Genomic DNA, 14,944 nt, shown 5'->3' on the forward strand with positions numbered 1-14,944 from the left:
ACTGGCACAAACCAGTGGCGGCCTCCACCTGGCACCGTCCTGAATGCACCGCTCATAAAAAGGCGCTACTGGAAATTTGTGAGGCGGTGCAGAAATCCAGAACCTCTCAAAATACTAACGGCACATGTGTATGCAATACGTATTCAATTACATTTCCACTAGAAAATAGGTAGCGTCATTCGCATAAATGTTCTCATACTTGCAGGGCACCTCAAAGTTCCACGATGCAAACACCAGCACATCAATGAGCTCAGAGACACAAGATTATGCCTCGTTGCAAACAGGACATGCTAAGCCAGCGGCCTCTAGTGTTGCTCTTCTGGTCACGAAGCATGCCCACAAAGCCAGTCACTCCCGGTTTGCCCCCTGAGCCAAACATGTGCGATTCGGCTGTTCCCTGTCACAACTCCCTTGTTCGAAAAAAAGGTGCAGAAAAAAACGTACAGAGGCAGACAATGCTGGGTCGTGTCAGCGTCACTCACAGAAGAGAAACTGCACTTTCTGAGAGAGACAACCCGACGCCTGGTTGTGACAACGTACAAAGTGTCGATACATGCCCCAAAAGTGTGGCAACGCACAGGGGAAGGGAAGGCGTGCACCCACAGCGTATAAACAGTCTTCATAGCGCAGTTTGCTGAAAGTTGCGCCTCATGCCGTGCGTCTTCACCTTTTTGCGCAAGTGAACGTACAGCATAGAGTACCAACTCGCCCAAACTTACACCCGATTAGGCCCTGTAATGTTTTGTTTCCTCATCTTGATTACAGGATGCCAAATTGCCACTAATGTGAAGGCTACATTCCAAGAAAAACACTCAGTTCATGCACAGACTCCTCCAGGGGGTTGGAAGGCAACGACTAACTTTGCAACTTTCGATGGTGATGTGGCCTCAACCCTCTGTGCTGGGTAATGCCCGAGAAAACAACTTGTCACAGTGTCACTGGAGTGTCCTATTTACACAACACCACTCCACTACTGGCAAGCATGCGCTCATCTTTACCAGATCAGTCCGTCAGTAGACGCTCGAACAAACTTTATCGTTTCTGCTTCATAGAAATACCGCTGCGAACTATACCCTCTGGTTTGTTATTTTTGTGTTATGTTGCTAGCGTCCGGCCATGCCCAGCTTTTTTACCTTAGAAGCTGGGCGCGTGTTTGCGTCTCTTCCTTTTGTATGCCACACTGGCTTTATTTGATAGGAACAGTGTACCACCCTGTTGTCACTCAAACAGAAAGTTTGTCTTCGATTAGCAATGTTCTAAATCTGATTCGATGGTTCTCGAAGCATTAACGCCGAAAGATAATGCTCGCAAGGCAAGCACTACTGTATTTGATTCACCGACACTTGCCTGCACACGTCCCTTTGTTGACTGCTCCTTCACTGCTTGTGTATTCTTTGAGCTTTTAGGGGAGCACAAGTTCACTCCAATAAACTTCCCGCATTTACACGATTGTAGGTCGACCCCTTCTTTCAATATTGACAATCCAGTGTTGGGGGGTCGACTGAGAATCGAAAACGAATTTTGTGCCGCTTGTAGCAGCAAGAGAAATGAGAAATCAGGGGTGCGACGAGCTGGGGAAAGCGTAACACCCTCGTTTCTATGGCTACAGTCGAAGCATAGCGTTTACCATTCCATACATTCTAGCGTCAATAAAGCTGATGCCGACTTTGAAAGTTGGCATTCCCGATCTGTGCACTTTGCCCACCGTACCTAGAGCATCTAACCTTCCACCAGCGTGTTCGGATGAATACAGCGCTGTGCATTGATTCAAGGGATTCGGTAAAACTCATTTTGTTTATTAGAGATGAACAAAACGCTTCCCGAATGCGAGTAACGTACTCACGAATCAAAGGAAACCGCGAGCGGCCGCTAGTGTCAGCAGCCATGTTGTTTGTTTTGATATCGTGCTGCAGTGCCGCCACGTGCCACTGCTGGTAGCTTCGATGGGCGTCATCTCAAGTGTTCTCATGATTGGGAACAAAGTTTCCCGCTGACCCCACAGCGCATGGTTATTACGTGCGTGTGCTTATACAAAAGCCTTTTTTTTTTTTAACATCTACTGCGCGTGCCACAAGCGTATGGCTCTTGACGGAGCATCGATCATTGATGGAAGAGCCGCCGTATGGGGGCTATTGGTAGTTGATGGAAGAGCTTCTTCTTGTGATACGACTTTCTAGGCGGCCACGTTGCTGCGTGTTCTTGTGTTACTTCTGTGTTGTGCTGAATCGTCCCATCTGTCAGGAGCGCCCTGGGCCGTCACCCCTGGTAAATCTTTTCAAAGGATTTTTTGGGGGTGACGCCTGGGCCTTTAAAACTCTCTCGGCGCTCGTTCACAGCAGCGTTCAAACGGGCTGCTTCTTACGCTTGCTTTTTTTTTTTTTTTTCTGAGAGATGCAATTTTGGGGGGTCGACCTACATTCGAGTCGACTTACAATCGTGTAAATACGGTAGTTCCTCGAAGAAAGCTGCACCGTCCTTGACTACATGGCAATAGAGTAGTGACACGAAATTTTAAAGCTGAAATAACTATGTAAAATGCTTCCTTTTTATCAGGAGATATCTCCCAGCAAGTTTCAACAGTAGCCGTTCAGTACAACATTTTAAATCCATTTTGATCTCTCCCCGCACGAGAAAGCCCAGAGCGGGCCAGCATGACACCATCTGCTCCTTGCCCCAGACTGCCGACGTCGGGGCTGCTCTGACGGAGCCGACGCACTGGCTGCGGTTGGCGCGCGCTGCTTTGCCATGAGTACACGTCATGATTTTGGGAGTGACATCCCACTGCCCGGGGGCGCGGGTGTGGTGGAGGCCTCGGTCGCGCGCACATCCAGACCGGCGACAGTGGTGCGACAAGAATGGCGACATCAGGTGCTCCTTCCTGTCATGGCGGCCGCCCGGCGTTCCTTTTGCCGAAACCGAAACTGACACGAATAAACGACGCCATTGTTGTATATTTGTATATTTGGTTTCAGTTCCGCGATCAGTGCCGCAGGTGGCGCCAGTGTTGTTCAGGTATATAAGCATGCGCAAGTTGGAATAAAGGGTCTTTTGTATCGATGTGCACTCAAGTTGTCTAGTCGTTCATTCGTCGACGGCACACGCCGCATTACAGCCATTAATGATTGTTTATGCCACGATGGACTGTCTGATGTGCCATTCTATGATTAGCACCCATAGCAGTGAAAAAAACGTAACACGAAAATTTCGTGTCAGTACTCCTTTAACTCACCCATATCGTCTCCTGGGAAACAATAAAATGCATGAACACTGCCTAAATTAATAACAAAGGTCTATTAGCCGCACATTACCTTCATTACTGGGCATGTTTCTTAACGCAGCCGCTACCGCCATGCCAATGATGTGTCCCCCATGAGAACTGCCCCATAGAGATTGCTGGTGGCCGCATGTCGAGAGCACTGCTCCTTTCGACCAACACTCTTTCGATGTGGGTGAACGTGTCCTGTTCACAGGAGATCTAGCACTGCCGTGCCTCAGGCGTATTTACCGAGTCTGCACTGGCTTCTTCCAGTCTATCATTGTAAATAAAATTGCAAGGGCCTTGCTGAGCAGTGACCGCTTCCAGAAGGGTTCATGCCTGTGTGTGATTATGTATGCGGTTGGTGTCAAGTGTGTGCAAATATGTGTCGGGCAGACTGCTATACTACACACTGGTTGTTCTTGGCTAGATAAGCCCCAGAAAGTTTACTGCAGGCATCAGTCTTGATCCCCAGAGTTTGTTGTGTGCATTTAGAACGCCCAGTGAAATAAACGGCTCAGTAAGCTCGTCTACCCAGCTACACTATAAGGGGATGAGCGAAGGGCATTCTGTCATGAGCCTTTGAGAAATGCTTCGAGTGCTTCAAGGCGGATGAGAAGCGTAACAGTCGGATAAAGGACAGATCTCCGGTGCTAACTTGTACTCCACAAGAAAGGTGAGCGGCGTCTCTGAATACAGTGCGCTGCTTGCTGCACAGGCTGGTTTGTGTGGAGTTTGGAGGCAGACAATACTTTCTTCTTCCCTTAGTGGGTCACCTATGGCCAAGAGTGCCATTGCTATGACGAGGTAAAGATGTGTCGATAAAAGCGGTGCAAATACAGTTGAACCTCGATTTAACGAACCTCGATTTAACGAAATTCGCGATATAACGAATTTTTTCAAGTTTTCTAACAAAATTTTGCTAAATGCATGTATTTTTGTCTCGATTTTACGAAGTAATTTTGTGCGGCGCTTTCGATTTAACGAAGTCACGGCAAGAAAGGAAGAACGAAATTCCGGTCGAGGCACGTTTTATTTTGCCTCTCAGGCCCTACATTGAAAAAATTCAGTACTCAAATATACTCTTGAAGGCTAAAATGAAAGAAAAGCGGTGAAATCTACGGTTAACAACAATTAAAAGCGAAGAACGAAGCTGCACAAACCGCTAGCGGTCATAGACGGTTTAATAGTGCACCCACTATTTTGACGTCTCCATCGTTGCCTACGCCAGCGCCCTCTATGCTTAGGCTACCGAAGCCTACTTCAAGCTTTTTTTTTTTCTACGCGTCATTGCTCACGGTGCTGCTGCGCTAGGTTGTGCTCGCTGATAACCAAATTAATATTTTGTTCGTGCATCGTTAGGTGAGTCTTGTAAGCAGCATGAGCACTCCAAGAGAAAGAAAAGTGTTCCGAACAAGAGCCTGAGGAAGCTCGGTGAAACTGACAGCCACCGAAGTGTGATGGATGCCATCGATGTTCTGCGGAGGCACGCAGGTGCACACGAATGTTTAAGACCTTGTTAGCGCTGTCAGCATACGAGCGTCACGTAAAGCCCGCCCTGGTCAAGAAACGCCAAGCACTGCTTACGGACTTCTTCACTACGGCTTGAACATCGAGTGCTGGTGGCAATAAATTGCTCTCTTTGAACGTGGTCATCTTCGTTTCACCAGCGTTCATTAGACAGCTGCGGTGCGGAGAAATCAGTTTCGTAAGGGCTCAGTGGGCATAAAAGTAATTGCTTAATCGAATTTGGCCGGAAGATTTTTAATGTAAGCTTTCCGCTTTCCGGATCACGTAAGCGCTGCTCCACACAGTGAAGCGGTCCGCGTGTACTCCGCTCAACTCGCAATCATGGTTTTATCTCGAGTGTTGTGGTTGAATCACGCGCCCATACTGCGGAGCCCTTGTACATTAAAAAAGTCTTTCATAGCAGCCTTCCGCTATTGGCCCGCCGCGCCTAAGCCTACCACTGAATGGACGAAAAGAGGCGTAACTTCGAACGAGCACCTCGGCGGGGTGAAGTTCACGGGACATGGACGCGGGTTCAATTGACTAACAGCGGCATTTAGTTGTGACCGAAATGAAAAAAGAAAAAGTGGAAACCTAGTCTGCTATCATATTTAATGAGGCGTTGCGGAAAAAGCACCGGTTTTACGATGACACATGAACTACCGTCGGCTATCCGAATTCCATTGCCCAAGTGTTGAAACTCTTAATTCACACAATTTTCGCGGCCAGTTTTAGTACAAATTTCGCTTTAATTGGAGAGGTAACTACATAGCAGTTGTTGCCTGGCGAGGGCCAAAGTGTTAAAACCCCAATAACTGGTTAAATGAACTGTAAAATTGAAACCTCGATTTTACGAAATTCTCGATTTAACGAAATTTGCGGCCCCAAGTACGACTTCGTTATATCGAGGTTTAACTGTAGTGCGTAAACAACCGGTTTCAAAACATGAGTAATGAGGCATGCATAACGAGCCATGCGATGAGCCAATGGTGGACAACCGAGGAAAACAACAATTCACAAATGTGGCGAGGTGCTGCTTGCTAAAACAAATCAGTTTTAAAAAACCAACATCACTGAGGCCACCGAACTTCAATGCAGCACAGTCTGATAAAAACATGGCAATGCGCCATGGCATATGTCTGCTATACACTTCCGGGAAGTGGCATCTCCTCTCCGGTTCCATGGCCGAGCACTCAGCCAACACATGGGGCACTGAAAGACCCTCGCCACACCAAACGCAGTTCGGCGGCTGATCGCCAGGGAGGAGGTAGGAATGCGTGCCATGTGTGTGTCCTATTCGTAGTCTGCACCACCAGACCTCGAGGGCCCTGCTTTTGTTCCCTTGCAGCTGATCGGCCAATTCTAGGTGGTACCGAGTGAAGCGTGTCGTTTACTTCTCCGTCCCATTCTTTCTGCCAGAACTGAAGGAGTATGTGTTTTACAGTTGCTCTGGCGACAGCCTGGTCGGCTTCCTCGTTGCCAGCTATGCCACAATGGCCAGGAACCATAATTTCTAGATTTGGTTGGTGTGCTCTGTACAGAGCTTTAAGGGGGGCAGCAAAGGTCGGAAATCTTGATGACCTTTCCTGCTGACAGGGCCATGACAACGCTGAGTGTATATCGTTACGTGCAGGTGGTTGATTTTATTGGCGCAACAGCCAGATGTGGCTACAATGCACAAGACACAAGGTTAAATTCGATTTCTCTAAGGTAAAATGCTCAGGTAAAAATGGGGTACAATAGCAAAATTCTGTAAAACTGATTGCACTCAAGCATTCTCACAGGGGACCAGGGGTTCACACCTGGCAGTAAAACAGGGTGCAATGGGATGTACAATTTATAAAAGTGAGAAAGGAATTCACAACGCTTGCTTTCATAACTAGGACAAGTGCATGTATTGCTGCCAGGCACTTCCCACATTGCTCACATTAAGTTGTGGGGCAAGCGCGTGTGCTCATTTCCTAGGCGACAAATCTTTCTTTCTGTCTGCAGTTCTGCCACTCTCAGGTGCGGCTTCACAAGGTGGAGCTTGTTTCCATTTGCTTCTATCCATTCCAACTGGCACATTTTGGTTACTGATAATGTTAGCCTCCTCCTGTAATCCTGAAAGGGTAAGCAGGTTTCCCTCACCTCGAGTCTGGGCTGGGAGGGCATCTGCCTTTTTATTGTCATCAATTCCCAGAAGAAACTCACGTCTCAGTGACTTTCACCACAGTCCATTAGTTGGTTGTTGAACAAGTGGATTTTTGCTTTTCTTGCCTGGACACAGGGCTGTTAGTGCACTAAGAGAGTCAGAGAAGATGCGGTGTCCTTCCAGTGCGTACTTTGTTTAAAACGAGCTGTACAGCACGCCGTTCTGCGGTGAAGATAACAGCATCATGCCTAATCCGTTTGCATTCTTCACAATGAAGTCTGACTGCAGCTGCTTCGTTGTGTCTTCCTCTTTTAGAACCATCTGTGAGGTAGGCAGCCCGTCCGGCATACCCAAGCTGGAGATCTAAAAACTCTCTCGCTGCAGTGGCTCCTTTGGGGGAAGGAAAAGTCGCACTGCGGCCTCCGGTATTCCCAGGGAGCATAACCGGCTCTGTGGGTGACCGGTGCAATATCATCAACGTGAAAGTCAAAGGCCTTGTTAAGAGTTCGGTGCCTGAAAAACATGGCCGGAATAGTGCGAGGTAAAGAGAGCTCCAAAAGCAGCAGTCGACAAGGGTGAGCCGTTCAGGAAAGGATTCTCATTATGGACATGTTTCAAAGAAGTATTTTCCGTTTGTTTAGTGACCACTGATTGGTTTCTGCATACGGGCTTGGTACTGGAGATTTCCGGAAAGCTCCTGCGCTTATTTTCAAACCCGAGTGGTGAATGGAGTGCAGAGCTTTGAGAACAGATTCGCGACCGGATCCACAGATAAAACAACCATAATCAATCTGTGAACGAACCAGACTGCTATACAGCTGCAAAAGACAAGTACGACCAGAGCACCAGGTGTTATAGGATAAACATCCATCAATTTTTTTGTTTTATATAATGAATGTGGCTCTTAAATGTAACTTTTGGTCAAATATTAAACCGAGAAAATTGTGCTCACTGCGTGCAGGAATTCTGGCTGATCTATTGCACAATCGAGGATCAAACACCTTCCCTCGGTGCTGACTGAAAAGAACACAGGCTGCTTTTTCAGCACACAAGTTATGTCCATTTTTGTCGGCCCACTGCACTGGACGGTTTATGCCTGTTTTCAGTTGCCTTTCGCAGGATGCCAAGTTGCATGAGGAATAGCTGACCACACATAAAGCAAGTACATCAAAAATTTTGGTATTACCCGTGCGACAGAGTTCAGTTTGATCAGGAACAGGGTAACACTGAGAAGACCCCCCTGAGGTACACCATTTTCCTGATAGGCACATCTGAGAGCACTATTCCAAACTTCACTCGAAAAGAGCGACTGGAAAGGTAACTTTTCAGCAACCCAAGCATTCTGCCTCTACGCGATATTGCAGTGGATGCTTCCATGTGGTATCGTAAGCCTTCGACAAGTGCTGTCGTTGTACAAAGGATTCCCGAATTTTAGTTCCTAAGCAAAGGAGGCGGTCGGTTCTTGAGTGCCTTGCCCGGAAACCAGACTGAAAGGCATCAATAATGTAATCTTTTTCCTGAAAGTGTGAGACGCTCGTTCACAACACTTCCCGAGGCAGCTTGTCAAGGCAACTGGCCTGTAGCTTGCCGGTTCACAACAGTCATTGCCTGGTTTCAGGAGTGGAAGCATAATGGTTTCTTGCCATGCCAATGGAAAGCGGGCTTCAAACTAAATTTCATTGAAGAAGTGCAGTATGGCTTGTAATGTTCCTGGGGCTAAATGTTTTAGGATTCGGTCGGGTCCCACAGCACGACTTTCTCCCCAAGCAATCGGCAGGTGCAGTTCAGCCATAGTAAAAGGAGCAGTACTATATGCATCCTCTTTACTGCGGGTCACCTGTATTCTTCTTTTTTAGCACATTCTTTATACTTGAGGAATTGGACACTCGGCAAAATGTTCTACTAGGATGTTTGCCTGCTCAGTAAGGCCTTTGTTACTATGAAAAAGTGGCACAGTGAAAGCACTATAAGTGCCAGTTCCTTTTCTGACCCTATCGCAGACAGTTTTTGAGCTAACATTACTACTTACGGAACTTACATAACCCTGCCATGAAGCCTTTTTCAATTGCCATCTAACCTTGCGTTCCTCTGCTCTGAGTTGCTTGACACCCTCGACAGTGGGATAGCGTCAGAAATGGGACCACGCGCAGTTTTGCTTCCTAAGGGCATCCCTGAAATCAGGGTTCAACCACAGGTTTGACTTTCTGGGGAGTCTCCCGGAGGACTCGGAAATTGACACTTTTGGAGCTTCCCAGAGCTGTGAAGTTATCAGTCTGCAAGCTTCATCTGCACTCAAGTCCTGTATTTTCAAACCGAGACCAGTTAGCCTGCTCCAACGTCCACCTTTTGGTGCGCTCGGGTAGCATGGGTACTGCCGGTGTTGAATCCAAAAAACTGGATAGTGGTCACTACCGAGGGGATTTTGGAGTGTGACCAAGAGGGATGGCGTTGCAAGGGAGATGTCGATGCATGATTCGGTGCGGGTTGATGAGCAGATGTAAGTGGGACTCCCATTATTGAACAAATGCAAAGGAGTAGCCCACATCACAGTTTCGAAAAGTTGGCCTCGTGTGTCACTCAGTGGTCACTCCTGGCCCATAGTACATTGTGTGCATTGAGATCCCCCAGCAACAGGAACAGCTCAGGCAACTCATCAATGAGTCTGAACAGATCGTTCTGGGTCACTGAAATGGGTTGGTGGAATATACAAGGAACAAATCGTGATGACTATTCCAATGTGTTCTTATGGCTACCGCCTCCAAAGTGGTTTTCAGCTTTCTTTCATTTGATGGGTTCAATTGGGGAATGACAACTGCCACTCCTCCACAAGATACAAGTGAATTTGTCATGTCTTTGCAGTAACGACTGTGTTTTCTAAATGAATGAAGATAAATGTGTTTCCTATAGACGGTTGGGACTTCTACAATTCATCAATGTCACCTAGGTTAGGCAATAACCCACGACAGTCCCATTGTATAATTCGCGCTATACCGGTGTTCTTGGGTATATGCTTCTGTGTTTGAGCAGGTGTAGGCGAGGTCACCTCCCTTTCTTCTGCTCCACTAGAGAGCCCAGGCTCTCCGCGGCCCTTCCGTACCCTTCGTCCCAGGCTGTTGCTGCACAGGAGCCGCACCCGCAGCCGTGCCCCCCCTTATGTCGACCGTACCCCGAGAAGAGGGGGTCGAACGTGCAGAACCCGCTGAGTTCGTGTCAGCCTCCTCCACCCCATACACCGGCTTCTGGCCCGACTTGTGTAGAGGGTTCCAGCACTGCACGGAGGTTCACTAGTGTGGATCGCGTCAGTGCCAGGTGTTGAGGCTGCCTGGCCTCTGGGACAACAGGGGGCCCTACTTTCAGCTCAACCTGCGTGCTTACAGACACCAAAGATGGCGCCGGCCCCCAAATGTCCCTCTTTGTGAGAAACTCAGCCTTTTCCTAGGCTCGGGGTACGATTGCTTCTTTTTCCTTCTTCCAAGTCGCACAGGACCTGGAGTGTGCACCATGATTACCAGAACAGTTGATGACGTAGTGGGGTACTTTTTCACATTTTTCATTTTCGTGCGCTCTTAGGGGTGAAGCCCCTTGGGTGCCCGGGCTGTCAGCGTCCCCTGCCGTTGCCGCCGCTGTCTCACGTAGTCACGGTACTACAACACTGGGTCACTCGTTTTTCCAACACCTCGCGCTAGAACTTAACGCGTGCCAAAATAATACACCGGGACACTGGTTTGCCAACGCCTCACGCGAGAACGCTTCATGCTTCAATGACACGAGACTTTTATAGCAAAGCTGTATACCTCTACCCCCCAATGGCAAGCATCACCCTTATACACTGCATGCTTCGCACCTCCCCAGGTTTCACGATAGTGGAGATGGCACGGGATTTTTTTTCCCTCCGCACCTAGTGCAGGTGGGTTTGATGTGACATGATTGAGACCTGTGACCAAACCATTGGCACTGAAAGCACCACCTTGGGTTTGGGATATAGGGCCGCACTTTGCAATGCAGATACGCTGCATTTACGGAATCCGGTGGTGTGGTGGAGTTGAAAGTTAGGACAGCGTTTGGTCTTTGTTTCCCAGGGTACCGCCTGCTGCAGGAAGCAGGGTCCAAAGTGGTGTGTTGCTGCCACCAGGGGACCGTGCAAAACAACCCTGGCTTTGGCTCCGCCACCAGGATGCCCTTCTTCCTGGACATGGTTAAGCCACACACAGCCGCAGCGTGAGTGGGTCCAACCTGCATGGGCCACCGTGTCACCACTACTGTCACCCTGAATACACAAGGTGCAGGGGTGAATACACATAGAACTGGGGCCTTAGGTGGCGCCATTTGTCACTTGGCTGTGCTCACTAGGAAATGCCTGCAGGCTCCACTAGAGTGCCGTGCACAGACGACTGCTGGCGAATGGAACGCCCTTTCCCCGCATCTGCCTGCTGTGGCCTCGTTTCCGGAGAAGGGGGGAAGAAGCGCACCTGCGGCGCCCCCGAGGGCCTTTCCCAGGGTGGAGTTGATGATGTCCACGCGGCCGGTCACGCCGCAGTGCTCCTCGGTGCCCCTGCCCGTGTGGCCAAAGAAGCCCGTGGCGTGGCACTCGTCCACAAACACCAGGGCCCCGTGCCGCTCGGCCAGCTCGCAGATCTCCCTGCAGCAACAGACACTGGGTGAAGCTCTGCTGCCCCCACAGGAATGGGTCGCTCCCTCCCCACCAATGCCACTCGGAAAGCAAGGGGCCGTGCTGCTCTTCCAGCAGTGGCAACCTCTGCCATTGTTGCAGCAGTGTCCTTTACAGTATTGGCGAGGAGAGCATTCTACAGGTGGCACCACTTAAGTTAGGGGGCGCCACTGTCAAACATCTATAGGGGGGAAACAAACGGCAGAAATACATGGGTTTCTATAGGGCACTAGTCGGTCAAACAAGATTCCTTTCATGTACGGGGAAATTGCGCGCAGTGGGGCAGTGGAAATCTACGAAATACACATCAGGCACTGGCCTGCACTGCTTTCCGCAGCCAGAAACCCAACGCAAGCTCTGGATATCAGAGCTGAAATTTCGAAGGAACGTTGGACTCGGTCTGTAGTACACTTCAGCGCAGAGTGTTTCAGGCACATCTAAGATGGAAATGATAACAACAGCACAGAAATCGTCACAGACATGAAAAGCCGACCCAAAAGGCTTTGAAATCATTCGCAGCGGTGAATTGACAGTGACTTTTTTTTTTTTAAAGAACAGCTGTTCCGTCGGACAACCTACCCAGGGTGAATGACAAGTCGCCGAAAGTTGCAAGTTTTTCCAGAATTCGCATTGAACGTTCCGCCTTACAGGGCACAAAAGAAGTTTGGCTCTAGGTCACTTTTGATGAACGCTGTGTGTACGTATTAAGTTCTATACCTACGAATTGAGTCGCGAGTCAGTGCAGCAATTTATAAGGCACCGCTTGCGAAGACGATAGATACCCCACAGCGCACGGTAGCCGAAATGAAACTTGAACAATCTAAAAGCTGCTCTCAAATTATTTTTTTTATAGCAACCTTCACTTCAAAACAACGCACGCAACAGTGGTCTAAAAACGGCTTCATTCTATTAAAAACGCGTACAAGTAACATCAGCGCCGGTCACCTGCAACGCTCACGCCGCAGGCCAATGTTAAAACAAGCTGATGTTTCCAAGATGAAAGTGCTGATGAAGAAATTCCAGGATACGGCTCCGCGAACAGACAAAAAAACGAGTATAGCACAATCACACAGAACGGTTTATTTTTAATTTTGCACCTGTTGCACAAGAGTCAGGACCGAGGTAGCAACGCAAAACATGCTCCCAGCATGGACGACGACCCATAATCTGCACAAAATAGGCAGCGCTACACGTACCACACACTCTGTTGTGTGAATAGGTATCCAATGGTCCTTAGACGTCGTCGCATGGAGAGCCAGCAGCGCATATAAGCAGCGTCACCTAGATTAATTCTAGGTTCATCAAAGCGATCTGCGGGGCTAGTTGGCGTACTGACATGATGTAATAGAAATGCGCATGTAAGGACGAAGGGAGGCAACACACAACACATGCGCTGTGTGTTGTCTCCCTTCGCTTGTCCCGTCCTTACATGCGCATTTCGATTACAAATGCTAGGTGGCGTTGATATAAGACGGGCGAGCTGACACGCAGACAGTGATGGATCAAGCACAGAGAATTGAAGGCAAACCGCGAAATGGACACACCATAGAGTTTTATTACTGTATGGGACACACTGCACACTGACACAGGCGCGCTAACTCAATGAGCGATAAGCACACACTTCCCGCGCAGCCTTAGCACGTCAAGAAAACCAGTACGTTTCAAAGAAAAGCTGTTGCCGCGATACCGACACTCATTGGTCTAAACAATCACGCGACCCGTGACTGTCTGCAAATAAATGCCTAGAAATAAAGACAAGTTGACGTTGAGGCAGGGAACGATACGGAGGGGGAAGCTGGCCGCCGCCTCCGCCCCCCCCCCCCCTATTCTTTCCCCAGCACTCTGCGCTTATTGGATGGTCAGAATCAATACAAACACTCAAAAATGCGGGAGGTCACTGCTCTTTTTGTTCCCCTCTCCTGAACAACAGCACGCGAAGAAAGCGCGGGCAGCCGTCAGGACAGCTCAGTGGCTCCTACAGCCGCACGCGATTAGCGAACTTGGCGAAGCTTTTCATGCGCATATAACCAGGTCAGTGTTGCACGCATTTGCGCGTGTATAGTTTGCGAAAGCCTGTGAAGGTATTATAACTGTGCCACCTTAAGCGTCTGCTGGGTGGGACTATGTTCAGTGGGGGAGACCACGTTTTGCGCCTGTCGGGGAACCAGCACACCCATGTGGATGCAGTTTCTTACCAAACTGGAATTAATTCGAACGCTGAGAGCTAAACAACGCTGGAGACTTCGCTTCTCTGTTTCTTCTTTTAGTAACTTTTCTCGTGCAGCAGTTGTATGGATTCTCATAGCCGTGGTAAGAATGACTGCATGCGGCTGCTCTCGTAGAGGGAGGGACGGCTGAATGTCAGACCTCTAAGTGAGGTTTTAGTTCGGACAAAACGCTGTAAAACAGCTAGCAAAATCTTCTCGGGAAATGTGTGTAGTTGGAGTAATTCTTTCAGATCAACATATACTCAAAAGAACTGGATAAATGGCTAAATATTGTTAGAAGACGACGACGAGGATGCGATCAACGAAGAAGGAGAAGCGGGGTAAGCGCGCAGCCATCTTGTAAATAGTGAGCATACATCGTTCGCCCATCTCATGGTTCATGTCCTTTGTCCTGCCACCACGTAACAATATCGTTCTCCAGAAATACAAGGTACCTCTTCGCCCTTATGTGCCTGTGTTGTCTGCTCTGTTTCCCCTCTATTCAGTTTCTCGTTGGCGCCGCTGTGGGCGCCACTCTAAAATCTCCTCCCCAATTACATCAGTGGGCATCTTCGTGCATGCACGAAAGAAGGCCAAGGTTCACCTGCTCCTCCACTGTTGGCACGGCTCGGCGATGAGCCTGCAAGCGTCCACTGAGTGCACCTTCACCCGTCTGCACACTGCCATGTCGCAACACCGCTTGCAATGTGCCCGCACCCAGCCTGGTACATGGCCAACGGAAGCCGCGAGAAAGGGCTGCACAATCTGGGCCTCACCTGAGAGGAGCCACGTTGCCATCCATGCTGAAGACGCCGTCCGTGACTATGAGCTTCTGCCGGCCCGAGGACTCCTTCAGCTTCGCCTCCAGGTCTGCACAGCCGCAGGGGCAAAGGAGAAGAGCTTGCGCTCACGCCTGATGGCTTGGCCACCATCCCTCCACCCCCTGGTGCTACACTGGGGCCTCGAGCCACCCAAGCAGGCCCGACCAGCAGCCAACTGGTCGAGCACACCTCCCATGTCGTACCACCTGGTCAACTGTTTACCTACCCAATCCTGGCGTCACAGCCCCCACCACCCGCACTCCAGCCCAAACTTGCCTCTGAATCTCAGGCAGTGCCAGGGCAGCGCCATCTGCTCGCTTATTGCCCACTGGCTCCATGAGTCAACTC

General features: G+C 49.3%; 1 protein-coding gene across 4 annotated transcripts in view; it reads right to left on the reverse strand.

The window, feature by feature from the left end:
• Positions 1 to 14,944, reverse strand: part of Gcat (Glycine C-acetyltransferase) — a 68,509-nt gene that overhangs the window by 13,542 nt on the left and 40,023 nt on the right. For all 4 annotated transcript variants that reach the window (XM_077685374.1, XM_077685375.1, XM_077685377.1 and 1 more), the window contains 2 exons: positions 14,552 to 14,645; positions 11,369 to 11,538 (listed from right to left, as the gene is read on the reverse strand). In XM_077685374.1, coding sequence (XP_077541500.1) covers positions 11,369 to 11,538; positions 14,552 to 14,645 — 264 coding nt within the window. The remainder of the gene's footprint in view (positions 1 to 11,368; positions 11,539 to 14,551; positions 14,646 to 14,944) is intronic.

Source organism: Haemaphysalis longicornis, unplaced genomic scaffold (genome assembly GCF_048455015.1).
Source record: "Haemaphysalis longicornis isolate Haplotype H1 unplaced genomic scaffold, Haemaphysalis longicornis Haplotype H1 scaffold_9, whole genome shotgun sequence".
In the NCBI taxonomy this organism is placed as follows: domain Eukaryota; kingdom Metazoa; phylum Arthropoda; class Arachnida; order Ixodida; family Ixodidae; genus Haemaphysalis; species Haemaphysalis longicornis.